Source organism: Ranitomeya variabilis, chromosome 6 (genome assembly GCF_051348905.1).
Source record: "Ranitomeya variabilis isolate aRanVar5 chromosome 6, aRanVar5.hap1, whole genome shotgun sequence".
In the NCBI taxonomy this organism is placed as follows: domain Eukaryota; kingdom Metazoa; phylum Chordata; class Amphibia; order Anura; family Dendrobatidae; genus Ranitomeya; species Ranitomeya variabilis.
This window is the reverse complement of record NC_135237.1, coordinates 78,824,442-78,851,931: the sequence shown is the minus strand read 5'-3', so window position 1 is coordinate 78,851,931 and position 27,490 is coordinate 78,824,442. Positions and strand designations below refer to the sequence as shown.

The following is a 27,490-nucleotide window of genomic DNA, read 5'->3' as shown; positions in this document are numbered from 1 at the left end:
GTTCATAAAATCCCCTCCACTATGCTGTAACATCTGGATGCTGCGGGTTGAACGCTGCGGCTGTACACAGCGTTCAATCCGCAGCTAACCTGGAGGTAATCCGGCACGTGGAAATATACCCTTATGGTGCATTAAAGTTGATTATGGCCTCATAAGATGCTGTTTATGCTGATATGATTATCCAGCAATAAAAAAAAATGACATACTCACCTCTCGTTGCTGCCCGCTGCTCCTCAGCGTCCCATCTCTCCGCAGTGACTGTGCAGGCAGAGGGCGGCGCACACACTAACACGTCATTGCGCCCTCTGCCTGAACAGTCACAGCCAGAGGATGCAGAAGACGGAGCGGCGCCTGGCAGCGGAATGGGAACAGGAGAATATTGCACAATGCTCATCCTCCCCATTATACTCACCTGCTCCCGGCACGGTCCCTGCTTCGCACTGACAGAGGGTCTCCGGATGCTGGCAGCTCTACCTGTGTTCAGCGGTCACATGGTACCGCTCATTAAAGTAATGAATATGCGGCTCCACCCCTATGGGAGTGGAGTCCATATTCATTACTTTAATGAACGGTACCACGTGACCGCTGAACACAGGAAGAGCTGCGGGCGCCAGGAGACCATACCAGATACAGGGACCGTGCCAGGAGCAGGTGAGTATGTGACAGCCTCTGCTCCCCCTCCCCCGCCAACAATGACTCGAGTATAAGCCGAGAGGGGCACTTTCAGCCTAAAAAAATGGGCTGAAAATCTCGGCTCATACTCGAGTATATACGGTAACTTATACCTGTAGACTGTGAGCCCTCGAAGGCAGGGTCCTCTCTCCTTCTGTACTTGTGTGTGCCTTATTTTGCTCATGCTAAGTTTGCTTGTCTATATCTGCCCCTTTCACATATAAAGCGCCATGGAATAAGTGGTGCTATAAAAATGTATAATAATAATAATTTGTGAACTATATTAAAGATTTAATAGCGGTTCACTGCATTACAATACTCTAATCTAAAATGCATTGTAAATTATAAAGAAGACCATTCCAGGAACATTCTAATATTACTGTCTCATGACTCTATAGGGTATATGAGCAAACTGCAAAAATGCCAAAATTTCCAAGGTTCTAATAGTCCTAATAAACTTGCCATGCTATGTAACATATTGTATAGAGGGTCTGATGAGTTCGCTGTACACTCAGCATAGATGAGAGAGTTCTGGTATTCCTGTACATTATCACCAGCCTTACTACTACTGCTTTGCACAAGTCACTAAACGTGTTGACTGATGCAGAAACCAGCAGGTCAAATCAGGTTAGAGAGACAGGACAAATCAGGTGAGAGCACAGTAAGTAAAAGCATGAAATAATACAAAAAGACACATGGAACCCTATACAGGAGACAACGTCACCATTGTCAGCATTTCTCATTCTTTCTTATACTTTTTTTGTAAATTGGTGACACCAAGAGCCGCGTTACTGGATGCCATCTTGCAGGAGATGTCAATCATCTGACTTGACGGAGGAAGTTGTGATTATAGATGAGCAAATTTGCTCGGGTTCCCTCTTATTCCGCAAGCTATAGTGCTTGCTGAATAAGCTGCAGAGGGAACCCGGCTTCCTGGACCGCGCCGGCTGATCAGCGCCTCAGCTGCATGTGTCGCGGGTGTGTCAAAATCACGACATATGAATGGAGAGACTGTTTGTTGGGCTCTCCATGCATGTGTCGTGACCGTCACACAGCCGCAACGCATGCAGCTGAGGCGCTGATGAGCCGGCGCGGTCCAGGAAGCCGGGTTCCCTCTGCAGCTTATTCGGCAAGCACTATAGCTTGCGGAATAAGAGGGAACCCGAGCAAATTCGCTCATCTCTAGTTGTGATACTATGACACAATTCTTGTAGGTACGGTTATCTAGTGTTTTTACTCATCTGGTGTTTGCTCAGTAAGTACATACAGTGACTTGCAAAAGTATTCACCCCCTTGGCATTTTTTGGGTTTTGCTACCTCACAACCTGGAAATTCACTTTTTTATGGGTTTACATCAGGACCCATCAGTTGTAGGACATGCCTACAACTGTGAACATTTGGTTTTATTTCTATTGTAACGCACACAACAAATAGGACAAAATAACTGGATACTTATGTGTGCATAACTATTCATGCCCCTAAAGTCAGTACTTTGTAGAGCCTCATTTTGTGGCAATTACAGCTGCAAGTCATTTTGGAAAAGTCTTTATGAGCTTTTCACATCTTGCCACTGGGATTTTTGTGGGATTTTTGTCCATTCCTCAAGACAAAACTGCTCTAGCTCCTTCAGGTTAGATGGTTTAGCTGATGAACAGCAATCTTCAAGGCTGACCACAGGTTCTCAGTTGAATTAAGATCTGGGTTTTGACTAGGCCACTTCAAAACATTTACATGTTTCCCCTCGGACCATTTTCCTTGTCCCTACTACCGAAAAACATGACGTTCTTTGGGATGATAAGTTGTGTTGGTTTGGCACCAGACACAGCGTTTACCTTGGAGGCCAAAAAGTTACATTTTTGTCTCATCTGGCCACAGCAGCTTCCTCCATACATGTGTGAGTCTCCCACGTCTTTTGGCAAACTGAAATCAAACTTTACCATTTTTATATGTAAGTAAAGGTTTTTTTCTGCTCACTCTTCCTTAAAGGCCACCTCTATGGAGTGTACAACTTAATGTGATCATATGGGCAGATACTCCAGTCTATGCTTTGGGAACTCTGCAGCTCCTTCAGGGTTACCTTTGTTCTATGTGTTGCCTCTTTGATGTTCTCCTGGCTTAGAGTTTTGATGGGTCATAGCAAGTTATTACTTATCCATAAGATAGGAATAACATACTGATCTCAAGAGGTCCAATTGCTTGGACCCCCAACAATTCAGAGTTCTGCAAAGTCACATCTGAATGAAGCATGAGCATCGCCACTCCATCCATTGTCTATGAGACTGCAGGAAAAAGCTGAGAACTGTACTTGACCTCTGCTCCATTCAAACAAGGCTCTGCAGAGGAATTACTCAAGAATAGATCAAGTGTATCAGAGGCTGCCTATTGATTTGAATACGTGATAGATGTGCAATACCCGGCAGTAGCCATTATACAGTAGACAGTGCTGCTCCATAACTGATCAGTTCCATCAGCCTTCGGCACAACAAATATGAACAAATATGATCAGCAGGGGTGCCGGGTGTCGTATCTGCACCGATAAGACATTGATGACCTATCCTAAGGATGGGTTATCAATGTTAAAGTGATGGACAATCTCTTAAACTTATAGGATAGGTGGCGCTAGATAGACAATTTCTTCCTTCTGGAGAAGAGCTCATTTGCATACCTATGATAAACTCTAGTGATGATCGAGCACTAAAATGCTCCAGTGCTTGGTACTCGAATCAATCAGGTCAGATGCTCGGACGGACTTGACTCAAGTATTCAGGATAATAGAAGTCAATGGGAAACTCAACCATTTTTCGGGAGGACCCTAACATGAAGGCTGGGGGGGGCAGAAAAATCGCTGAAATTGATGGAAACAGTGCTCAAATGGAATGGGAACAGCATGTGGGAAACACCTGGATGCATCTGTCTCCCTGCTGGGAACAATGTTGCCAGAGTATAACTCCAGTTTTAAGGATTGACAATAAAATCGAAGATAAAATGGATTTTGCAGAAAAAAAGTTAGAAAACATTCTTTCCTGTATAATGACTTGTATATAAGGCAAAATTAAAAACAGAAAAAAAACATCCTCCTCGCTCTGGATGCAGCGTATTTTTTACCTGCATCCAAAACATTGCCTTGTACAGTTGAAGGACAGTGGATGAGATTCATAGAAATCCCATGCCACTGTGTTTGTTTGTTATGCTGCGAAAACTCACCTACGATGCGGGTTTCCATACCACAGCATGTCAATTTCTCTGTCTTCTGTGCAGAATTTCCCCATAGATTTGCATTAGATGTGGTAAATCCGCAGTTTAGAACAAGTACATGTGTTGTAAGTACGTTTACGCTGGTGTTTTTAGCCTGTTTTTTTTTTATAAATAATTGAAAAAAATGTCATGGGGTCCCTCTATGTTTGATAACCAGCCAAGGTAAAGCAGATAACTGCGGGCTTATATTATCAGACTGGAAAGATCCCTGGTTATTGGGCCTTTCCTAGCCTAAAAATGCAAGCCAAAGCCACCCCAGAACTGGCGCATCACATTAGGTGCGCCAATTCTGGCTCTTTGCCCTACTCTTCCCACTTGCCTGGTGTGGTGGCAATCGGAGTAATGGTAGTTGGAGTTGATGTCCGCTGTGATTTGTCAAAAGTCACAGCTTCCTTCTTCCCCTGGGGTTAGTAATGGAGAGGTGTCTATCAGACACCCCATTACTAAAGCTGTAATAAAAAGTAAACACACACACAGAAAAAAGTACTTTATAAATAATAACCAGGAACCTTCCCAGCCTGATAAAATAAGCCGGCAGCTTTCTGCTTTACCTTGGCTGGTTATCCATAAAAGCGGGGACCCCACATCATTTTTTTAAATTATTTATTAAAACCTTGCAAAAAACACTAGAGTAAACACACTTACAATGCATGTGCTTTTTTTTAAACTGTAGATTTAGTGGATCTAATGCAAATCTATGGGGAAATTCCACACAGACGATGGAGCATTCCCACAACAAGAATTGACATGCTACGGCTTGGAAACCTGCACCTTAAGTGAGTTTACGCTGACAGTTTACAGAAGTCATGGGATTTCTATTAGTCCCATCCACTGTGCTTGTACTGTACAACGCAGCTTAACAGCCGCAAAACATGCATGGCGGGGACCATGTGTGAATCTGGCCTGAATAATTAATTCTAATGTTCAGTCTATTACTTCCAGCTCAGACTTACATAACATCACATTCTTCTCTTCTTCCTGTTACAGCATGCATTTGACAAGTGATCTGATGACAATGTTATAAGCAAAGCTTTCGAATTTTTGCTTTTGAACAGAAATCCCACAAGTTTATTTAGGAAAATCCTTAAAGTAAAGCACATAGAAGTCAAAGTAAAGCAGCTGGATAGTCATTTCTCATGTAAGCTGCTCCTTTACTATCACACTTTAATGGTTTGGGATATTCTTTATTCTCTATGTCAAAATCAAATATGCTCATTTAGAATCATTAAAGACAAATTGGGACACAGTATTAAATGTGACATTTTAGCACTAGATTTAACAAGTAAAATGTTGCTCATTTCATTTGATAGACCCCTTTTTCTTTAAAGTAGTACGAAGATGTAAAAAAAAGAAAAGAAATAGAAGCAATTAAGTTTAGGGTATTAGGCTAAGAAAATGAGATGTAACCTGTAAGTAGGTTTTTACAGGCAAAGTTAATGTTATCTATGTGAAGTAGCTGCAAAATTAAAAATATATATATAAAAAATGTAATCACTTCTTTCATCCCATTAAAAATAAAAAATAATTAAAAAAAACATTTTTAGTATTGCCACACGTAATAACCCAATCTACCAAAATATAAAATTGATTAACCAATATAGTAAACACCATAAAAAAAAAACAAAAGCCACTAGTTTGTTGGTCACCACACCTTCCAAAAAATGCAATAAAAAACTGATCAAAAAGTCCTATGTACCTCAAAGAGGTATCAAACAAGCCATCACAAAGCACATGAGAAATAAAATGGTTTCAGAAGACAGTCAAACAAACCCAATTTATTTTTTGCTAGAAACTTTTTTTTTACAATTTAAATAATAAAAAAAATCTAAAATTTGTTTTTGCCATAATCATACTGACATGGAAAATCATTTTCCATGGTTATTTTTTACCATACAATACATACAGTAAAAACAAAACCCAAAAACAATGGTAGAATTGCATATTTTTTCACCATTTTTTTTCTATTTTTCTTTCAAGTACAGTCTTTAGTAAAATGAATTGTGTCATTTAAAACTACAAGACATCCTGCAAATAAAGCAGCTCTCATATGGCTATGTCAACTGAAAAATGAAAAAAAAAAATGATGGCTCTTGAAAGAAAGAAGGAAAAATTGCCAACGTAAAAATAGAAATTGGAGAAGACAAGGTGTTCATGATTTGAAGAAGTTCCCTGTATTGAGCAGGCGTTCATATGCATCAGATCTGAATCTGATCGAACATTTGAGGGATGTTCTGGAAAAACAAGTCGGATCCATGGAGGCCGCACCTCACACCTTACAGGACTTAAAGGATCTGCTGCTAACATCTTGTGGGTGGTTTTCTGTTATGGATGATCGGTGTATTTATCAAGACAACATAGATTAGTTCTGTGGGTAAACTGTAAAATAGCGTTCTGAGGTAAATGTATGCTGAAAGAAGCAACAGACTCTAAAAACAGAAAACCACATCCAAAGCTTACAGGTAGATTTACGGAGTGCAAATACGATATATCTCACCACAATTGTATTGTGGTTTTCTATTCCTGTTTGACAGGGCAAGGCTTGAATTTCAGTTAACTGCGGTACTATTGTTTTTTTTCTTTGTACTTTTGAATTATTGCTACAAAGCACACGGAGGCGGCCATGACGGCGATTCATTGTAGTGCTGTGTAAACAGCTGTGCCACGTCACGTGCAGCCGGCATCTCTCACTGCAGAGATCGGGCAACTTTGTATAGTAGATGTAAAATGATTCTGTTGCTAGGCTTACATGGTGAAAGATACTCATGAGACCTTATCTTAAAGGGGCATTCCCAACTTCACAAGTTATCCCCTATTGGATAGATAATAACTAACCAATCGCTGGGGGTCCGACGAGCCTTGTGTGAATGGAGCAGTGGTGGCTCATGCGCAGTGCCTCTCCATTCAGTCATTAGAGTCTCAAAGACCAACCGAGCACAGCGCTGGGCTATCTTCAGCGCTCCCTTTAAGATTGACTGGAGCAGCAATGCGCAGGCTGCAGTTCCATCTTCAGAAATTGGTGAGGGTCCAATGGGTTGGGGATGACTTCTAGTCTGGAGAATAGCTTTTGTTCTGTAGAAAATGTTCTTGGCTGGATATGAGGCTATGTACACTTTGTATGATTTATGCTGGGGTTACATTAGGGTATGGCATCAGATGCGATATGCTAATAACCCTCGGCTCCTGCTCTGCTGCGAGTGTGAGCCGAGTGTCAGTGCTCTGTGCCTCCAATCCTCTTGCATGAGAGAATTCGAGCACAGGTGCGGAGAAGATGGAGAAAGTTATTTCTCCATCTCCTCCATTGCCGGCGTCCACGGTAATCGCACTGCACTTGGATGACATGTTTCTCACGCACCCATAGACTTGTATGGGTGAGTACAATCTGATTCTCGGATAAAATCAGATAAAATAGAGTCGGCATGAGAAAATAATCGCAGATGTGAGCTGCCTCATAGTATAACACTGGTCTGAGTACTATGCAGTGTTTTATCGCAGAGCACTCGGCCGTGTTATACACTCGTGTGACTCCGGCCTTACACTGATGATGATAAGGGTCTGGGGACAAGGTGACTCGTCCAAGAAGCATATCCCCCCGCCTCCTGCCCATCTCCTACCCTATGTATATAGGGAGAGACCTGTTGGTTTGAGTGGACAGGGAAGGAATATCCGAAACGCGCGTCGGGGTGCGCTGTACTTGGGAAGTCGGGCATAAAGGTATATACCATCTTTGAATTTCTTTATAAAATTACGGTGTGCGCACGGAGTATAGATATGTGATACATATGTGTGTATATATATATATATATATATATATATATATATATATATATATATATATATATATATCGTGCTGCCTTCACTTTTGGCTTTTTGCACTTTTATGATTTACCGTAACTATTTTTTAAATAATAATATATATTATATTTTTTTTATATTGCACATGCACTTTTCTGTTTTTTTTTTACATTGTCCTTTTACATTATACTTGGTGAGCACTGTTTAGTGTTTTATATAAGACACTATTGTATATTTACATTTTTTACGTTCATTTTATTAATGGGTCTGATTATATGTGCACAATATTATCTTGTCTAGATTGATTTGTTTATTTCACTGTTGTATATATATATATATATATATATATATATATATATATATATATATATATATATATATATATATATATACACTCACCGGCCACTTTATTAGGTACACCTGTCCAACTTCTTGTTAACACTTAATTTCTAATCAGCCAATCACATGGCGGCAACTCAGTGCATTTAGGCATGTAGACATGGTCAAGACAATCTCCTGCAGTTCAAACCGAGCATCAGTATGGGGAAGAAAGGTGATTTGAGTGCCTTTGAACGTGGCATGGTTGTTGGTGCCAGAAGGGCTGGTCTGAGTATTTCAGAAACTGCTGATCTACTGGGATTTTCACGCACAACCATCTCTAGGGTTTACAGAGAATGGTCCGAAAAAGAAAAAAAATCCAGTGAGCGGCAGTTCTGTGGGCGGAAATGCCTTGTTGATGCCAGAGGTCAGAGGAGAATGGGCAGACTGGTTCGAGCTGATAGAAAGGCAACAGTGACTCAAATCGCCACCCGTTACAACCAAGGTAGGCCTAAGAGCATCTCTGAACGCACAGTGCGTCGAACTTTGAGGCAGATGGGCTACAGCAGCAGAAGACCACACCGGGTACCACTCCTTTCAGCTAAGAACAGGAAACTGAGGCTACAATTTGTACAAGCTCATCGAAATTGGACAGTAGAAGATTGGAAAAACGTTGCTTGGTCTGATGAGTCTCGATTTCTGCTGCGACATTCGGATGGTAGGGTCAGAATTTGGCGTAAACAACATGAAAGCATGGATCCATCCTGCCTTGTATGGAGCATCTTTGGGATGTGCAGCCGACAAATCTGCGGCAACTGTGTGATGCCATCATGTCAATATGGACCAAAATCTCTGAGGAATGCTTCCAGCACCTTGTTGAATCTATGCCACGAAGAATTGAGGCAGTTCTGAAGGCAAAAGGGGGTCCAACCCGTTACTAGCACGGTGTACCTAATAAAGTGGCCGGTGAGTGTATATATATATATATATATATATATATATATATATATATATATATATATATATATATATATATATATATATATATCCAGTACAGACAAAGTTTGGACACACCTTCTCATTTAAAGATTTTTCTGTATTTTCATGACTATGAAAATTGTACATTCACACTGAAGGCATCAAAACTATGAACACATGTGGAATTATATACTTAACAAAAATGTGTGAAACAACTGCTATTATGTCTTATATTCTAGGTTCTTCAAAGTAGCCACCTTTTGCTTTGATGACTGCTTTGCACACTCTTGGCATTCTCTTGATGAGCTTCAAGAGGTAGTCACCGGGAATGGTTTTCACATTGCAGGTGTGCCCTGTCAGGTTTAATAAGTGTGATTTCTTGCCTTATAAATGGTGTTGGGACCATCAGTTGTGTTGTGCAAAAGTCTGGTGGATACACAGCTGATAGTCCTAGTGAATAGACTGTTAGAATTTGTATTATGGCAAGGAAAAAGCAGCTAAGTAAAGAAAAACGAGTGGCCATCATCACTTTAAGAAATGAAGATCAGTCCGAAAAATTGGGAAAACTTTGAAAGTGTCCCCAAGTGCAGTGGCAAATACCATCAAGCGCTACAAAAAAACTGGCTCACATGAGGATCGTCCCAGGAAAGGAAGATCAAGAGTCACCTCTGCTTCTGAGGATAAGTTTATCCGAGTCACGAGCCTCAGAAATCGCAGGTTAACAGCAGCTCAGATTAGAGACCAGGTCAATGCCACATAGAGTTCTAGCAGCAGACACATCTCTACAACAACTGTTAAGAAGAGACTTTGTGCAGCAGGCCTTCATGGTAAAATAGCTGCTAGGAAACCACTGCTAAGGACAGGCAACAAGTAGAAGAGACTTGTTTGGGCTAAAGAACACAAGGAATGGACATTAGACCAGTGGAAATCTGTGCTTTGGTCTGATGAGTCCAAATTTGAGATCTTTGGTTCCAACCACCGTGTCTTTGTGTGACGCAGAAAAGGTGAACGGATGGACTCTACATGCCTGGTTCCCACCGTGAAGCATGGAGGAGGAGGTGTGATGGTGTGGGGGTGCTTTGCTGGTGACACTGTTGGGGATTTATTCAAAATTGAAGGCATACTGAACCAGCATGGCTACCACAGCATCTTGCAGGGGCATGCTATTCCATCCAGTTTGCTTTTAGTTGGACCATCATTTATTTTTCAACAGGACAATGACCCCAAACACACCTCCAGGCTGTGTAAGTGCTATTTGACCAAGAAGGAGAGTGATGGGGTGCTAAGCCAGATGACCTGGCCTCCACAGTCACCAGACCTGAACCCAATCGAGATGGTTTGGGGTGAGCTGGACCGCAGAGTGAAGGCAAAAGGGCCAACAAGTGCTAAGCATCTCTGGGACCTCCTTCAAGATTGTTGGAAGACCATTCCCGGTGACTACCTCTTGAAGCTCATCATCAAGAGAATGCCAAGAGTGTGCAAAGCAGTCATCAAAGCAAAAGATGGCTACTTCGAAGAACCTAGAATATAAGACATAATTTCAGTTTCATGAAAATACAGAAAAATCTTTAAATGAGAAGGTGTGTCCAAACTTTTGATCTGTACTGTATATATATATATATGTGCACACCATTGTTTGTTTTTTTCAGATGGTTGCATAATATTTTATATGACTTATAATTATTCTTTTCTACCTTTTGTCCATTTTTTTGTTACTATTTTTATTTATGCCTTATAAAATCTATATATATATTTTAATTTTTGTGGTATTCATCACTTCCAAGTACATGCACATTGTCTGTGCCATTGTCTGCCACAATATATAATAAAGGCATATTTTATTATACCTATTTTGTGTCTTATATATTTACTTTATATATTTTTTTTTTAACTTCTATATAGTGGTTTTTTGTTTTTGTTTTTCTGAGTGGACAGGGAGAAGTCATCGGGGTCATGCTTCTTGGACTAGTCACCTCATCCCCGATTGTGCTTTCAACTTCACTTTTCTCTGAAATGCTTCTAGCAAAGTTTTCACTTCAACTATTTTTTTTTTTTTTTTTTTTAAAGGGAACCTGGGACCTGATTCAAACTCCCCGAACCACCGGCTACATGAATTTAAAGATTGACTCCTGCATTAAAAACAAGTATGTATTATTCTGAAATGCTGCAGTGTTTCATAGAAAACATAGTTGATAATAGGACTGGGAGCGAGGTGACATTCTTGCATTCTTCTTTTTTGTTTTGATTTTACCAGAGCTTCCTATGTGAAATTATTATGTAAAGAACTGCATAACCCATGAGTCATCTCTCTTCTGTTACACACATTGCCTGGATTTATGGCCGCCTGTATGCCTCTTTACTATAGGTTGTAAAGCAGTACTGTAAATCTCCAATATACACCAACAAAACTACAGCAAAGCACATGTTGGGGCAGATGAGAACCATTACGTGGTCTTGATACCACCTCATGGGCCACATGTACATATCTAACATTATGACTAATCCACCTGTCTCCCCGTTACTCCCCAGCCTCTCCTCTCTGCCAAGCTCTTCACTGGCTTCCTATAGTCCAGAGGCTCCAGTTCAAAACCCTAACTATGACATACAAAGCCATCCACAACCTGTGTACTCCATACATCTGTGACCTCGTCTCCCGGTACTTACCTGCACGCAACCTTCAATCCTCTCAAGATCTCCTTCTCTACTCTCCTCTTATCTCTTCTTCCCACAACCGCATACGAGACTTCTCCCATACCTCCCCCATACTCTGGAACTCTCTACCCCAACACATCAGATACTCGCCTACCACGGAAACTTTCAAAAAGAACCTGAAGACCCACCTCTTCCAACAAGCCTACAACCTGCAGTGATCCTTAGTCTGCTGAACCACCACACGATCAGCTCTACCCTCTCCTAGTGAATCCTCACCCATCCCCTGTAGACTGAGCCCTCGCGGGCAGGGTCCTCTCCACTTCTGTACTTGTGTGTGCCCTGTTTTGCTTATGCTTATTGTGCTTGTCTATATCTGCCCCTTTCGCATGTAAAGCACCATGGAATAAATGGTGCTATAAAAATGTATAATAATATTTACTGTGGTTACTTTGCTATATCATTGCATTATATATGAGAGCTGATGATATATAGTTATGACTACTTTATTCATGACGTGCTGTGAGACCTCTTTTGAAGGAAATTTTAGTTTTTACGCAGCATAACGTGACCTGTGATGTGGGTCTATAATCTGCAACATGTCAACTTCTCTACTGGGCATGCTGAGTTTTATGTACGGATTTTCTCAATATAATTGCATTAAATAAGTAAAATTGCATGAAATAATCTGCACATGACTGTACCAATAAAGTTTTAACAAAGCCAAATACCAGGAAGTATCAAAAACTAAGCAGCTTTATTTAAAACAGAACGTACAAAAAAAGCATGTAAAAAATGCTCACAAAAAAAACCCGGCGCTCTGGTGCTGCTGTTGTGACACTTGACCCAATGCACAATCAGCGCTGGAGTCACTGTCTCCACCTTCGTACGGACTGAATATGAAGAGGAAGTCCAAGATCAGCTGTAGCCCGGACTTACTCTTCATGTTCAGTTTGTCCGTAGATGGAGACAGTGACTCCAGCGCTGATTGGGCACTGGACATCACATGTAATTTCGTCACATCACAGCCCCGAGAGCGCGAGTGCCGACACCGCTGGAACAGCGCCGTCATGGGAGGCGAGTATAGGCTTTATTATTTTATCAGGACCGAACATTTAGTTTAAGGAGTTGTCCTAGTAGTGGACAACCCCTTTACATAAAAAATGCCCAATTTCTTATCTTCTATTACTATTTTATAGTTATCTATTTTCAGTATCTCAGATGAAGAGATATTGATTTTACAGACAAAAATGCCTCTGAAACATTCTATTGTGGTTAATAAAGAATCTCCCGGAGGATCGCCAATCTACCACACACATTGTGGAGGCCTCAGATGTCTATCTCCGTGTCTAATCACATCTGCAGCAGTGAGATGGTCCAACATGCATGGAAACTCATCATTAGTCTAAAGTTTTTTAATTTCTTCTTCACAATAGTGAAAGTAGACTGAAAATGTGTAACCCTCTCTCTTCTGAAAACTAGACACTGCACCGCTGTATCTGAAAATGAGTAGGGATGATATGAAGCTATGTTCACACTTGTTTTATACCATTTATTCAGCATAATTACTGATGCCAAGCATATCCATAAGTCCCAATTCCCAATTGGCGTAAGTAGTTTTTCACTATGTCAGGTCGGTAAAAGTCAGCATGTCTATTTTGTCTTTTTATGGAATAGCGTAGTAGTAGACAAGACTAATCCATTCAGTATGGGGTTCCTATTACTGTGGGGTCCCATAGGACTTCATCATCTGAAGTTTCCACTGGATGCAAATACTGAAAAATCTTCCCAATGTAGAAATCTGATGAAAGGCAATCACAAAGTGTGAGCAGAGCTTAAAATGTGAAAAAAAGCAGTCCAGTTCTTTAGGGCTGAAAATGGTATAATATATTTTACTCAATAGACAGAACATATTTATTACGGTATATATATGGACGTCTGGTCCCTTCTTCTCTGCAGAACGCTCTGCTCTTCTGCTTGTCTGCATTGCTCCTTTAGCCGTGTAAGACTTGCTGTGAAATGGGGAAGCACATGTTGACGACAAATCTTTATGAGAACTACTGTATATTTTTTGATAAACCACCTTTTCTAAAAGTGAAGCAAAAAATGTCATCATATCCGACTTCCAGAGGATGGTGTTGTGTCTCCTGTTGGCTGAAATGTTTGTTTATGAACGTTCCCAATGGATGATATTGTCTATTACCATCAGCTTTTTTGGTATGCATATGGGCACCTTGTAGTATGGCCAGCTTTAGTTTTAAGGTGTTGGAAAGGTGACAGACAAGAAAAACACCTTGGAATGATCGAGTAATAAACTGAGATTACAGAATAGACAATCACTCACATTATGTGAATATTTAATTAGATTGAGGGTGTGCACATATTCTTCTCTGACAATAAAGTGCCTGCGTCCTTTCCACAGAGAACAATAAATGACAAATCTGGGATGGTAACCCAAGCCTTACCGGTTACAATGAAAACTGAAATAGATTTTGATTTAAATGTCTTGAATGGTCAGTCCTCTAATGAGCAAACCCTTATTAATGTGCCAAGGGAGGAGAAATAAAACAAAATCCTTGATACTCACCCCTTGGACCAAGTCCTTCTAAACTCAATGCAGAATCCCCCTTTGTTCTCCTGCCATCAATATCCAGTGGGGGCTTCAACATTAGCGCTGCAGCCAATCCTTGGCAGCCGATGGGCTGCAGCATTGACTTTTCATAGCGTTTATAGCTCACATGACAGCCATGCCGGATGCTTATGCCGAGAGAGGAGCAGTGCTAGTCCGGGAGGTATTAATAATGGGATGTACATAGAGGAACACAGAGTCGGTGTCGCCTAAAAGAGATAACAGAGACTGTAAAGTGGAACACCGTGTCCACAGCATGTCCACGTGTCAGTATTTAGGCACTCTCCAACTCTGTGTGCCGTCATTACAAGCACAAAATTTCAGAACAGTTTTTAAGCAATTCTTTTATACTCCTTTGTTGTTCTACCAAAAGTGAATTCACTCTTAAAAAATTTGCAGGATTTGTAATAAACTTGGTGTTTAAGATCCTCACTATTAAAATGTTGCTGTCAATTTATAGAAACTTTATTGTTTATAAGCAGACGATTCAAAACAATAATGTGAAAGCCTGGAAACAGCTAGATTGGGCACAACTGCAGCAAACACTGAGGCTTCATTCACATATATTATTTTCATATTGACGGCAATGACAAATACTAATGGCGCCCAATGGACCCCAACGGGCAAAATAACTGCATGGCAAATTGGTTTGTCATTTTTTGGCAGACAAAATACAAAGGTGAACACAGGGTAAGTGATGAGTACTATTAGGTCTATAGAAGTTTTTAGCCTTTAAATATAAATATTAAAGGTTGCTCCTATATTCTGCCAGCACTGACTATGTAAGTGCCTTTTTTATTCTTCTTCCCTGCTCGATGCCTCGATGATTTAAGCCTGATGTGCCCGGCCATATTCTCTGAGTACATGGAGTCTGAGCGTTATGTTTGGTGTATATGCCAGAAAAAGTTCCTGACATATATTATATGTTAGATATCCATAGGACTTACTTTTTAGGCTTTCATTAGGTAAATTATCTCTTTGGCTTCTGTTGGGCATTCTGCTTTGAAATACTTGTTTTTCGACTATTTAGAAAGTGCAGCAACACAAGGTCACTGCTAAAGAAAAAAGTGTACAGTGCAGTATACCCTATGGACCATAACATGACTTATAGACTCAAGGGGACTCTGTATTGAGTGCAGGATTTTTCCGAGTACCAGGTGCATGGATCTTTCCTGTTCATTCCAGGTTCGTTTACTTGCTTGTAATGGGATCCTGGCATCAGATTCATATGGCCCCAACCACAGGCACCATGAATCAGGCACTGGCTGCTTGAAATACTGCTGCTATTCAGAGTAAATATGCTTTGATAAGCCGCTGGAGACTCTGATTCTCGACTGACTAGTCTGGTGGCTTCTCCTCACACTTGCTCAGTTGATTGTCAGGTCTTTCCTTACGTATGTACATATTCAACAACCTGTTAGTCAAAGTGATTGGGGCGCAAAGAAGTCACCAGTTCCGACCTCCGACTAGTTAGCCAAGACACATAGTCCCGGGCCGGCTCAAAGTAAGTTTCCTCTGAAAACCAACAGTATATCCAAAGTATAACAAACCTGTCTGCAATCGGGCAGCGTGAATCTGATGACATAAAAGCCTAAAAGAAAAAGAAAAGTCTTGTTCTCTCTTACTGAGAGAGAAGGAAATATTTTTACATTCTTAGCATACTTTAAATGCCAGCATAGAGCACGATATACTTTATCGCCTGTAACCGGAGAGGCGAAGCACAAAGCAATCATGTTCTGCTAGTCGAGGAACACACTGGAGCTAGTATAATATAGCCATCGCTTTATATTTACAATGTGGAAGCTTCGCTCACACAGAAAATAGATTCTCCATTCATAAATAATAAGGCTGCAAGAAACATGGGAACCTGCGGTGCAATGTTACTCATTGCATTAATTTATCACTCCCTCACATGTCAGTGACAAGAGGGATGATCCAATTTTAGAAATAGACAACAGCAAAATACTGCGGAGTCATATCCTTTCTAAAACACAGCGCTGACCAAAACTGAGTGACAGTTCTCAAGTACAGGGAAGTCAAATTTCATGCCGTCTGGCTGAGATTCTGGATTACAATATATTGTTGTTAGGTCACTAGAAATTGCTTACTAAGGAGTACTGTAGCTCCAGATGGTCCAGGGTCCTAGTTGTCCAATAACTCTGTAAGGCCTCATTCAGAAAACCATGTTGCACTTAAAGAGGTTGTCCACTACCTTAACACTGATGACCTGTCCTTAGGATATATACTGTAGGTCATCAATATCCGACACCTGGCACCCCCGCCGATCACCCATTATCGGTGTCAGTGGCCTCCTAGTGGAAGTACTCGCTTGCGGAGTACTAATAGTGACCAAGGCTTGGTACTACACATCCACCTCTTATTCAAATCAATAGGAGGCGAATGTGCGGTCACCTGTGGCGGCCACTATCAGAAGACGGTCAGCTCCGCAAGCGAGTAATTGCAGACGGCGGTCGCTGCTGCCGACACTGGTCAGGGTCAGACACCCAGCACCCCCGCCGATCAGCTGTTACCAGTGTCGGCAGCAGCGGCCACCAGCCGGAAGTACTCGCTTGTACAGCTGACAGTTTTCTGATAGTGGCCGCCGTAGGGTACATTCGCCTCCTATTGATTTGAATAAGAGGCGGATGTGTAGTACCAAGCCTCGGCCACTATGAGTACTCTGCAAGTGAGTATTTCCGTCAGGAGGCTGCCATCACCAATAATGGATGATCGGCAGGGGTGCTGGGTGTCGGACCCTGACCGATTAGACAGTGATGACCTATCCTAAGGACAGGTCATCAATGCTAAAGTAGTGGACAACCTCTTTCAGTGTTTTTCATGTATAGAACATGTACACGTTATAATTTTTGCTGCTATTCACATATCCATGTTTTTCGCGGACTGTGTGTCAATGTGAAAATCTTGGGGACATGCCTGTTTTTATTCCAGTAGCGCAAACCAAAAATACCAATAAATATCTACAGGTAAATGAAAGCATTGAAATAATTGACATACTGCATTTCTTTACAAATGCTCCACAGGTAAAAACGAATGCAAGGAAAAAAAAAAACATATTCGGTGAATTAGATTTTTGAAAACTCATTGTGCTGTTACTGTAAAATGCTACTTTTTTTTTCAGCACAAAACAAAAACCCAAAACATCAAAAATGTTGCTTGTGATCAATCCCTAAATCGATGTCAGACCTATAATAGAGCCTAGAAAAATGACTAGGAATGCAGGTCAACCAAAGGCAAAAATCTGTAGACAGTTTTTCCCTTCTGGAAAAGAGCCAAAAATAGAAAAGATTTATCTGAATGGCTCCCGTGCTACATTACATTTCCTCTTCAGTTTAAACAAAAGATAAAATGGACAACGGTGATTGCACCCCCAGGAATCATCTAAAGGAAGTTGTCTGTGATGCCCATTTTCCATGAACAACTATTTGCACCATAAGGGCCACTCCATTACTAAGAGCTAATTTGTGATATGTCTATAAAAGTGATAAATTGCAGGAGCAAATGGACTACATCATTGTTAAGCAGGGTTTCTAATAGCCCCTCTCTTATCAGAGCTATGCTGGCATTCAGTAGATCGCTGTGTATCCAGCTCCCAGGACCTGTAGCAAATAGCTAATTTTGCCTATTTCTGCTCACATCTAGTATTTCCCTGCAGATGAGTTGCCATACCTGTAATTTTTCCTCTATGGTCACTTATGGGCTCAGTGGTTAGTACTGGGTTGGGACTGAGGTTCTGGGTTCAAATGCCAAGGACAACATCTGCAAGGAGTTTGTATGGTCTCCCCATGTTTGCATGGGTTTCCTCCCAAAGACATACAGATAAGGAATTTGCCCCAATGGAGACAGCAACGACGATATCTGTAGAGCGCTGTGGAATATGGTGGCACCAGAGGTGTATCTAGCGTTTCTGGCACCCGGGGCAAGGATTCATTTTGGCGCCCCCCCCCAGGACATATGCCCCCCGTCAGCCCCATCATTGCCCTCCCCTCCCCCCACACACACACACACCATTCACTTCTCTGCACATTCCCCTGTAGCGCAATACACACACACACACCCAATACTGAGCCACACATACACACACACACACATATACACACACACTCACATACACACACATTCACACACATACACACACACATTCACACACACATTCACACACACACACATTCACACACACACACATTCACATACACACACATATACACACACACACTCACATACACACACATTCACACACAAACACACACACATTCACACACACTCACATACACACACACATACACACATACATTCACACACACGCACACACACACACACATTCACACACACCTCTCACCTCTCCTCGCGCTCCGCTGCAGCATCTCCATCGCCTTCCTCTGACACAGCCGGCCGCTGAATGATGACGTCATCCAGCGGCGCGTCTGTGTGAGAGGAAGCAAGAAGACAGATTGCTGGGCAGCGGCGCTGTAGGGATTTCTCCCTGCCCGCCGCAGCCACTCTGCAGGGGCTCCCCTCCCCCTCTGCACACATTGGGAATTTGGGAGCCAGCACTCTGCAGCTTCTCTGTGCTGGCTGTCAGCGTGACAGTCGGCACAGAGAACAGCTGACTCCCAGACCGGGGGCGGCAGAATGCAGCCGCCGGGGGAGACACTGCGGACCTCCAAATTAGGCGGCCCGACTGCGACCCCCTGCCGGCTGCGCCCGGGGCAAGTGCCCCGGCTGCCACTCCCCCCCCTAGATACGCCACTGGGTGGCACTATAATAAATACTAATCTTATACATGAGAACCCTGGTATCTCCACAGACAGAGACATAAACAGACCAGTTTGGATCAAATTAACAAAATTTCTGTGATGGGGTTATAGATAAGCATCAAACAGGCATCTCTTTTGGGGAGCAGATGGGTTCACTGTAAAAGTCTCCAGGTTTCCTCCCACCTCTCACTGTAAGGCTATGTGTACACGTTCAGGATTTCTTGCAGAAATTTCCTGAGCAAAATCTGACATTTTCTGCAAGATATCCGCATGTGTTTTTCTTGCGTTTTTACCGCGTTTTTGGTGCGTTTTTTGGCTGATTTTTCCGGAGGTTCCCAATGCAATAATATAGTGGGAAATCCGCAAAAAATCCGCAAAATTAATGAACATGCTGCGTTTTTTTACCGCGATGCGGTTTTTTTTCACTGAAAATCATGTGCTCAAAAATTGCAGAATGCATTCTAAATGATGGGATGCATAATGTATGCGTTTTTTTCGCCTTTTTATAGCGAAAAAGCACGAAAAAAAGCGAAAAATCTGCAACGTGTGCACACAGCCTAAACCTCTCCAGGTCTCCTCCTGCCTCTCACTGTAAACCTCTCCAGGTCTCCTCCTGCCTCTCCCTGTAAATCTCTCCAGGTCTCCTCCTGCCTCTCACTGTAAACCTCTCCAGGTCTCCTCCTGCCTCTCACTGTAAACCTATCCAGGTCTCCTCCTGCCTCTCACTGTAAACCTATCCAGGTCTCCTCCTGCCTCTTACTGCAAACCTCTCCAGGTCTCCTCCTGCCTCTCCCTGTAAGCCTCTCCAGGTCTCCTCCTGCCTCTCACTGTAAGCCTCTCCAGGTCTCCTCCTGCCTCTCCCTGTAAGCCTCTCCAGGTCTCCTCCTGCCTCTCCCTGCAAACCTCTCCAGGTCTCCTCCTGCCTCTCACTGTAAGCCTCTCCAGTTCTCCTCCTGCCTCTCCCTGTAAGCCTCTCCAGGTCTCCTCCTGCCTCTCCCTGTAAGCCTCTCCAGGTCTCCTCCTGCCTCTCACTGTAAACCTCTCCAGGTCTCCTCCTGCCTCTCACTGTAAACCCCTCCAGGTCTCCTCCTGCCTCTCACTGTAAGCCTCTCCAGGTCTCCTCCTGCCTCTCCCTGTAAACCTCTCCAGGTCTCCTCCTGCCTCTCCCTGTAAGCCTCTCTAGGTCTCCTCCTGCCTCTCCCTGTAAACCTCTCCAGGTCTCCTCCTGCCTCTCACTGTAAACCTCTCCAGGTCTCCTCCTGCCTCTCCCTGTAAGCCTCTCCAGGTCTCCTCCTGCCTCTCACTGTAAACCTATCCAGTTCTCCTCCTGCCTCTCCCTGTAAGCCTCTCCAGGTCTCCTCCTGCCTCTCCCTGTAAGCCTCTCCAGGTCTCCTCCTGCCTCTCACTGTAAACCTCTCCAGGTCTCCTCCTGCCTCTCCCTGTAAGCCTCTCCAGTTCTCCTCCTGCCTCTCCCTGTAAGCCTCTCCAGGTCTCCTCCTGCCTCTCCCTGTAAACCTCTCCAGTTCTCCTCCTGCCTCTCCCTGTAAGCCTCTCCAGGTCTCCTCCTGCCTCTCCCTGTAAACCTCTCCAGGTCTCCTCCTGCCTCTCACTGTAAACCTCTCCAGGTCTCCTCCTGCCTCTCCCTGTAAGCCTCTCCAGGTCTCCTCCTGCCTCTCACTGTAAACCTCTCCAGGTCTCCTCCTGCCTCTCCCTGTAAACCTCTCCAGGTCTCCTCCTGCCTCTCCCTGTAAACCTCTCCAAGTCTCCTCCTGCCTCTCCCTGTAAGCCTCTCAAGGTCTCCTCCTGCCTCTCCCTGTAAACCTCTCCAGGTCTCCTCCTGCCTCTCACTGTAAACCTCTCCAGGTCTCCTCCTGCCTCTCCCTGTAAGCCTCTCAAGGTCTCCTCCTGCCTCTCCCTGTAATCCTCTCCAGGTCTCCTCCTGCCTCTCCCTGTAAACCTCTCCAGGTCTCCTCCTGCCTCTCCCTGTTAGCCTCTCCAGGTCTCCTCCAGCCTCTCCCTGTAAACCTCTCCAGGTCTCCTCCTGCCTCTCACTGTAAACCTCTCCAGGTCTCCTCCTGCCTCTCACTGTAAACCTCTCCAGGTCTCCTCCTGCCTCTCACTGTAAACCTCTCCAGGTCTCCTCCTGCCTCTCCCTGTAAGCCTCTCCAGGTCTCCTCCTGCCTCTCACTGTAAACCTCTCCAGGTCTCCTCCTGCCTCTCCCTGTTAGCCTCTCCAGGTCTCCTCCTGCCTCTCCCTGTAAACCTCTCCAGGTCTCCTCCTGCCTCTCACTGTAAACCTCTCCAGGTCTCCTCCTGCATCTCACTGTAAACCTCTCCAGGTCTCCTCCTGCCTCTCCCTGTAAGCCTCTCCAGGTGTCCTCCTGCCTCTCACTGTAAACCTCTTCAGGTTTCCACCTGCCACTCACCATAGACCTTTTAGCTGGAGATGTTTTTCTTTTTTTTGTACTAGACCTTGTTAATTTTGTTATATCTGAGTCCCATTATTGTGTCAAAACCAGTGGGTTCTCTGATCATTAGGACAGTGAATCGAGTACTTTTTTTGTCCACAACCAGTCACTAAAATTATACTACTGCAAATGTTATAAAAACAGTTTGGGCTCATGGGTATGAGAAGACTGGGTAGCATGAGTAATTTAGGTCATGTAGCAAAATCAAGATCTTTGACAACAAACAAGTGCAGGAAACAATAACAGCAGACAGCACAATAGCAACACCAAACCGCTGTTAGCAAATAGCTGCCAAGGTTTTCATACACGGAAACTGGAGACTACAATGTCTGCGGTTACAATGCAATGCTTTGGCCATAAACTGCAGATAAGATGTATGGTGATATGATAATTATGCATGACATCATACTACAGATGCCCCAAGTAAAAATATGTGACGCAAACTCAAAGAAACATCTATAATTATATAGTTACTAGATTGTGGCCCGATTCTAACGCATCGGGTATTCTAGAATATGCATGTCCACGTAGTATATGGACAATGATGATTCCAGAATTGTTATATATTAGTGATGAGCGAACGTGCACAGATAAGGCGTTATAAAATCATGCTCGGGTGCTAACCGAGTGTCTTCAGCGTGCTCAAAAAATATGTTCCAGTCTTCGCGGCTGCATGTCTCGCGGCTGTTCGTTAGGCAATCCCTGCTTGTGCTGCAGCTTTCAAACAGCCAGGAAACATACGGCTGTGCGAAATGGAACATATTATTAGAGCACGCCAAAGACACTCGGTTAGCACCTGAGCATGCTCTTATAACACCTTATCTCAGCACATTTGCTCATCACTATTATACGATATATTGAATAGATCGTTCTAATGTACTTCTCAGGGTGGATGGGGAGATTGTGGAGACATTCAGAAATGGCACGGTGCACCTTCTGAGGTGCATGCTCCCATCCTTCACAGAAAGGAGATGGCACTTTGTTTTGCATCGGTCATGAATGATAGATTACTAATTGGCACTGTGCCGATAACAGAAAGAGCAAACCAGTCTGGACAAGTCATGCCATTTCCCATAAGTGCTGGCATTATTATCCAGAAAATTCTGACAATATGCTTAGGTGGAGAATTAAAAAATATATACGGTATATAATCTTTAACCTCAATCTATGCGCATATATTGTAGATCACAGTTAGCTGGCCATGAATAGTGAACAGACAAGAATTTCCCCAGGTCTCATCCCTTTAGACAGAGCCCCTGGTGTAAGCAGATAAATCTTTCCCGGATGACATGTAATGGGAGGGATAGGTATGTAGGTGGGAGAGGCACCGCATAGAAGAGGCTCAAGAATGAAGAAAGTATGTGCTAACAGAATAGATCCTTCTCATTGCAATATTTGATCATGTTAAGTTTACAATTTCTTCATCGCTGGTCTAAATCTAATGATAGTCCATCTCATTATGACTCAGACAAAAGGTGAACGCTGCTGTCGATCAGTACTGTATTGGCTGCAGCGCTCACATGATTTCCCCCATCAGATGTGCAAGGGGCAGAGCGCTGACTACAGAGGAGTGGCGTTTGTCTGGATAAGAAGCATCTTTTTTTTTTAAATTTCTCTGGATCCATTAAAAGAAGTTTGTTTGGCGCCATAACTGTTCACAACCACTACCATAGCTGTAGGATGGCATATGTCAATGAGGCAGGACTAGTTCTGCTTCAGACCTTCTAATCAGACTCTCTCAATGTGATATGCCCAGCCTGCACAAAATTTCCGTCAGTTCTACCAAGACAATGGTTGCATCAAAGATGTCACTCCCCCCAGGAAAGCATGATTAGAAGTCCTGCCTCATTATAATATGTGACTCTGCAGACTAAAATTTCATTTTTCACACAATAGCAGTGTTACTGTGCCTCTTAAAAGACTCCCTTTGAATACAGGATTTGGCATACAGTATATACAACTACAGTAGCTGTTATGAGTCCTGACAGGTTCCCTTTAATAAGAGGTTGTGTCATACTGATAAATCCCTTTAAGCCCTATGTTTCAATGAAAGTTATGATGCATCTCTGCACTTCTGAGAGATTGGACTGCTAGATATTGTAACTGATCCAATATTATTATATTAAAGTTGTAGAATCTTTCATTTAGGCTGAATTCAAACAAGCGTATGTCACAGTCTGCAATGCCCAGACTGAACGCAGGTCTCCTGACCGGAACTCACTTGTAAAGCGCCATGGAATAAATGGCGCTATAACAATAAATAATAATAATAACAACTTACAGCCTTGTATGACAACAGTTATTATACACTGCTCAAAAAAATAAAAGGAACACTAAAATCCCACATCCTAGATATCACCGAATGAAATATTCCAGTTGTAAATCTTTATTCATTACATAGTCGAATGTGTTGAGAACAATAAAACCAAAAAATGATCAACGTAAATTACAACTAATATCCCATGGAGGTCTGGAGTTGGAATGATGCTCAAAAATCAAAGTGGAAAATGAAGTTACAGGCTGATCCAACTTCAGTGGAAATGCTTCAAGACAAGGAAATTATGCTCAGTAGTGTGTGGGGCCTCCATGTGCCTGTATGACCTCCCTACAACGCCTGGGCATGCTCCTGATGAGGCGGTTGATGGTCTCCTAAGGGATCTCCTCCCAGACCTGGACTAAAGCATCCGCCAACTCCTGGACAGTCTGTGGTGCAACATGACGTTGGTGGATGGTGCGAGACATGATGTCCCAGATGTGTTCAATCGGATTCAGGTCTGGGGAACGGGCGGCCAGTCCATAGCTTCAATGCCTTCATCTGGCAGGAACTGCTGACACACTCCAGCCACATGAGGTCTGGCATTGTCCTGCATTAGGAGGAACCCAGGGCCAACTGCACCAGCATATGGTCTCACAAGGGGTCTGAGGATCTCATCTCGGTACCTAATGGCAGTCAGGCTACCTCTGGTGAGCACATGGAGGGCTGTGCGGCCCTCCAAAGAAATGCCACCCCACACCAATACTGACCCACTGCCAAACTGGTCATGCTGAAGGATGTTGCAGGCAGCAGATCACTCTCCACGGCGTCTCCAGACTGTCACATGTGCTCAGAGTGAACCTGCTTTCATCTGTGAAGAGCACAGGGCGCTAGTGGCAAATTTGCCAATCCTGGTGTTCTGTGGCAAATGCCAAGCATCCTGCACAGTGTTGGGCTGTGAGCACAACCCCCATCTGTGGACGTCAGGCACTCAGACCATCCACATGGAGTCGGTTTCTAACCATTTGTGCAGACACATGCACATTTGTAGCCTGCTGTAGGTCATTTTGCAGGGCTCTGGCAGTGCTCCTCCTGTTCCTCCTTGCACAAAGGCTGAGGTAGCGGTCCTGCTGCTGGGTTGTTGCCCTCCTATGGCCCTCTCCACATCTCCTGATGTACTGGCCTGTCTCCTGGTAGCGCCTCCAGTCTCTTGACACTACGCTGACAGACACAGCAAACCTTGCGACAGCTCGCATTGATGTGCGATCCTGGATGAGCTGCACTACCTGAGCCACTTGTGTGGGTTGTTGAGTCCGTCTCATGCTACCACGAGTGTGAAAGCACAACCAACATTCAAAAGTAAAAAAACACCAACCAGAAAGCATTAGTACTGAGATGTGATCCCCACCTACAGAACTACTCCTTTATTGAGTGTGTCTTGATAATTGCCAATAATTTCCATCTGTTGTCTATTCCATTTGCACAACAGCATGTGAAATTGATTGTCAAACAGTGTTGCTTCCTAAGTGGACAGTTTGATTTCACAGAAGTTTGATTTACTTGGAGTTATATTCTGTTGTTTAAGTGTACCCTTCATTTTTTTGAGCAGTGTATTTTAACCAGTACAAGTATTCCTAATATTACTTGGTTTTGCCTGCATCAGTGGTCACCTTGCAGCACTGTGGTCCTGGGACTGACGCTGACAGGCCCTGATGCATTACGATTGGCATTTTTTCCAGCCACTTTAAATGAAAAGAGCTCTGGAGTAAGATGTGCCAAAATTATTAATAGGCCCGCACCTCTTAATCATTTTGGTGCATCATACTATAGTTGTGCGCTTCCACCAGAAATTGAACTGTAGACTATTTCTGGCTTAATTTCTGTCACCCTTTGTGGCATAAATTTTGTTGGGGTGTGCTGCTCACTTTTCAAAAGGTTTTCAGGCCTGGCTACAACTGGTGTAAATGTGCCAAAAGTTGCAAAGTTTTTGCAGTGTTCTGAGTTGCACGGAAATTTCGACATTTCAAGATTTTTTTTACCCCACAATCCTTGGTGAATCGCAGCCACAGTTCTCCTACAAGATGCGTCCTATTCTACAACATATTGATAGATGAATGAATTGCCTATGAGATTTTCCCTAGTGGGTTTATGAGATCGGGGGTTTTCATTTTATCTTTGCTCGTTGTAAAAGGGTGATAGAGTTCATGTAACTAAGAGTTGAGCATAAACATTTGGAGGACCTTAGTCCAGGAGCAACATCAGTAGTCCATGGCTGCCGTACCACAGTCCTGCAAACTTGTTCCTAACTACATGACATTGCGCCGTACACATCAATGAGAAGTGGTGCCAGATATGACCGCAGGTAGGAGGTACTTTGCAGGGCCCTAGTCTGGCAACCATGGACTACCAATGTGGCCACTGGACCAGGATCCTGCAAGTCATTTTGTGAGGCCGGTGATGCCTTCACTAGGTTATCTATAGACATGAGCTTGATGTGGTTTGTACACTGTGTATTGTACAAGCTACAGTTATTCCTAGAATCCGAGGAGCCTACTAGCTGCCTGCTGTAACCGCACAATATATGTCTTACTGGAAACTCTTCTAACAATTGGATGATAATGAAGTGACTCTTTCTAGCAGAAAAATACCAACTATTTAGCCCAAGGGCTTCGAGCTATAAACTAGATTTTACATATTACTAATCCAGCAAAGAATCGAGCTGTTGCTGACCTACTTATAAAGTATGCCAGCCATGCTAGTATACAAGAGTTGGACCGTCAGCTGAATCACTGCCCAGTGTTACCCGCTGCGGTGTAATCCACACTTTGTGTGTGAGCGCAGAGCTCGGATTGTCAGATGTAGCAGCTTTACAAGATCTCACAATGTGCAGACTGTGGTTTCCTCTAGAACTGCGGGGACATTTATACTGTATCATCGTCACTTACTATGTTATCATAATGCACAGATAGTGTGACCCTAAAGAGTTAAATGTTAAAATCACTTCTGCTTTATCCACGCCATATAATAACAAGGCATGCAGGCAACATCTGGCGGAGGCATTGATGTACTTACATTGCAATGAGCCATTAGTCTCCATTCTTGTGATGAAATGCTGCAGTCAGCAGCGCGCAGTCACTATAGGGGGATCCCAGGGATGAGCGCTTCTTTAGGGTCCCAGGTCTTTGTCAGGTATAGGAGGTGTTTGGGGTGTTGTGTTCTTGTCATAGGTCTATCCTGCTAAGTGTGTGACACACATTTGGACCAGCGGAAAGCTTTCAGCAGTGATCTGAACACGCCCAGCCTGTCCAGCCTGCTGTGCTCGCTCACCCTGCAGCACAGAGGCTCACTGTTCTCTGCCATGCCTGTGTTTCAGGATGTGAGACTCCTGCTCATCTTCGCACTTCCCTACTTCACTTTTTTCTACAGGCTAGTCGGAATTCCTTTTTTTTTTCTTTTCAATTATACTTTTTTTTTTCACACGGACATTTTAAGGACACACTACTAATTCAGCAAAATGCTCCCTGCTCGTATCACGGGAATTACAATAAGGCTACGTTCTCATGATAAGCTTTTGGTACGTTTTTGATGCTACATTACAGTTCCAGCAAAGAAGATGGGATTTATAGAAGTCTCGCGCCCACCATGCCCTTACTTTACTCAGCGCTAGCTGATCTGTGCTATGGTTTAAATTCGCACCATA

General features: G+C 43.2%; 1 protein-coding gene across 1 annotated transcript in view; it reads right to left on the bottom strand.

Moving 5' to 3' along the window:
- PLCD1 (phospholipase C delta 1) overlaps window positions 1-27,037 on the bottom strand; it is a 146,578-nt gene extending 119,541 nt beyond the window's left edge. The window contains exon 1 of the mRNA XM_077268703.1: window positions 26,863-27,037. Coding sequence (XP_077124818.1) covers window positions 26,863-26,887 — 25 coding nt within the window. The 5' untranslated portion in view covers window positions 26,888-27,037. The remainder of the gene's footprint in view (window positions 1-26,862) is intronic.
- Between the last annotated feature and the right edge of the window lie 453 nt (window positions 27,038-27,490).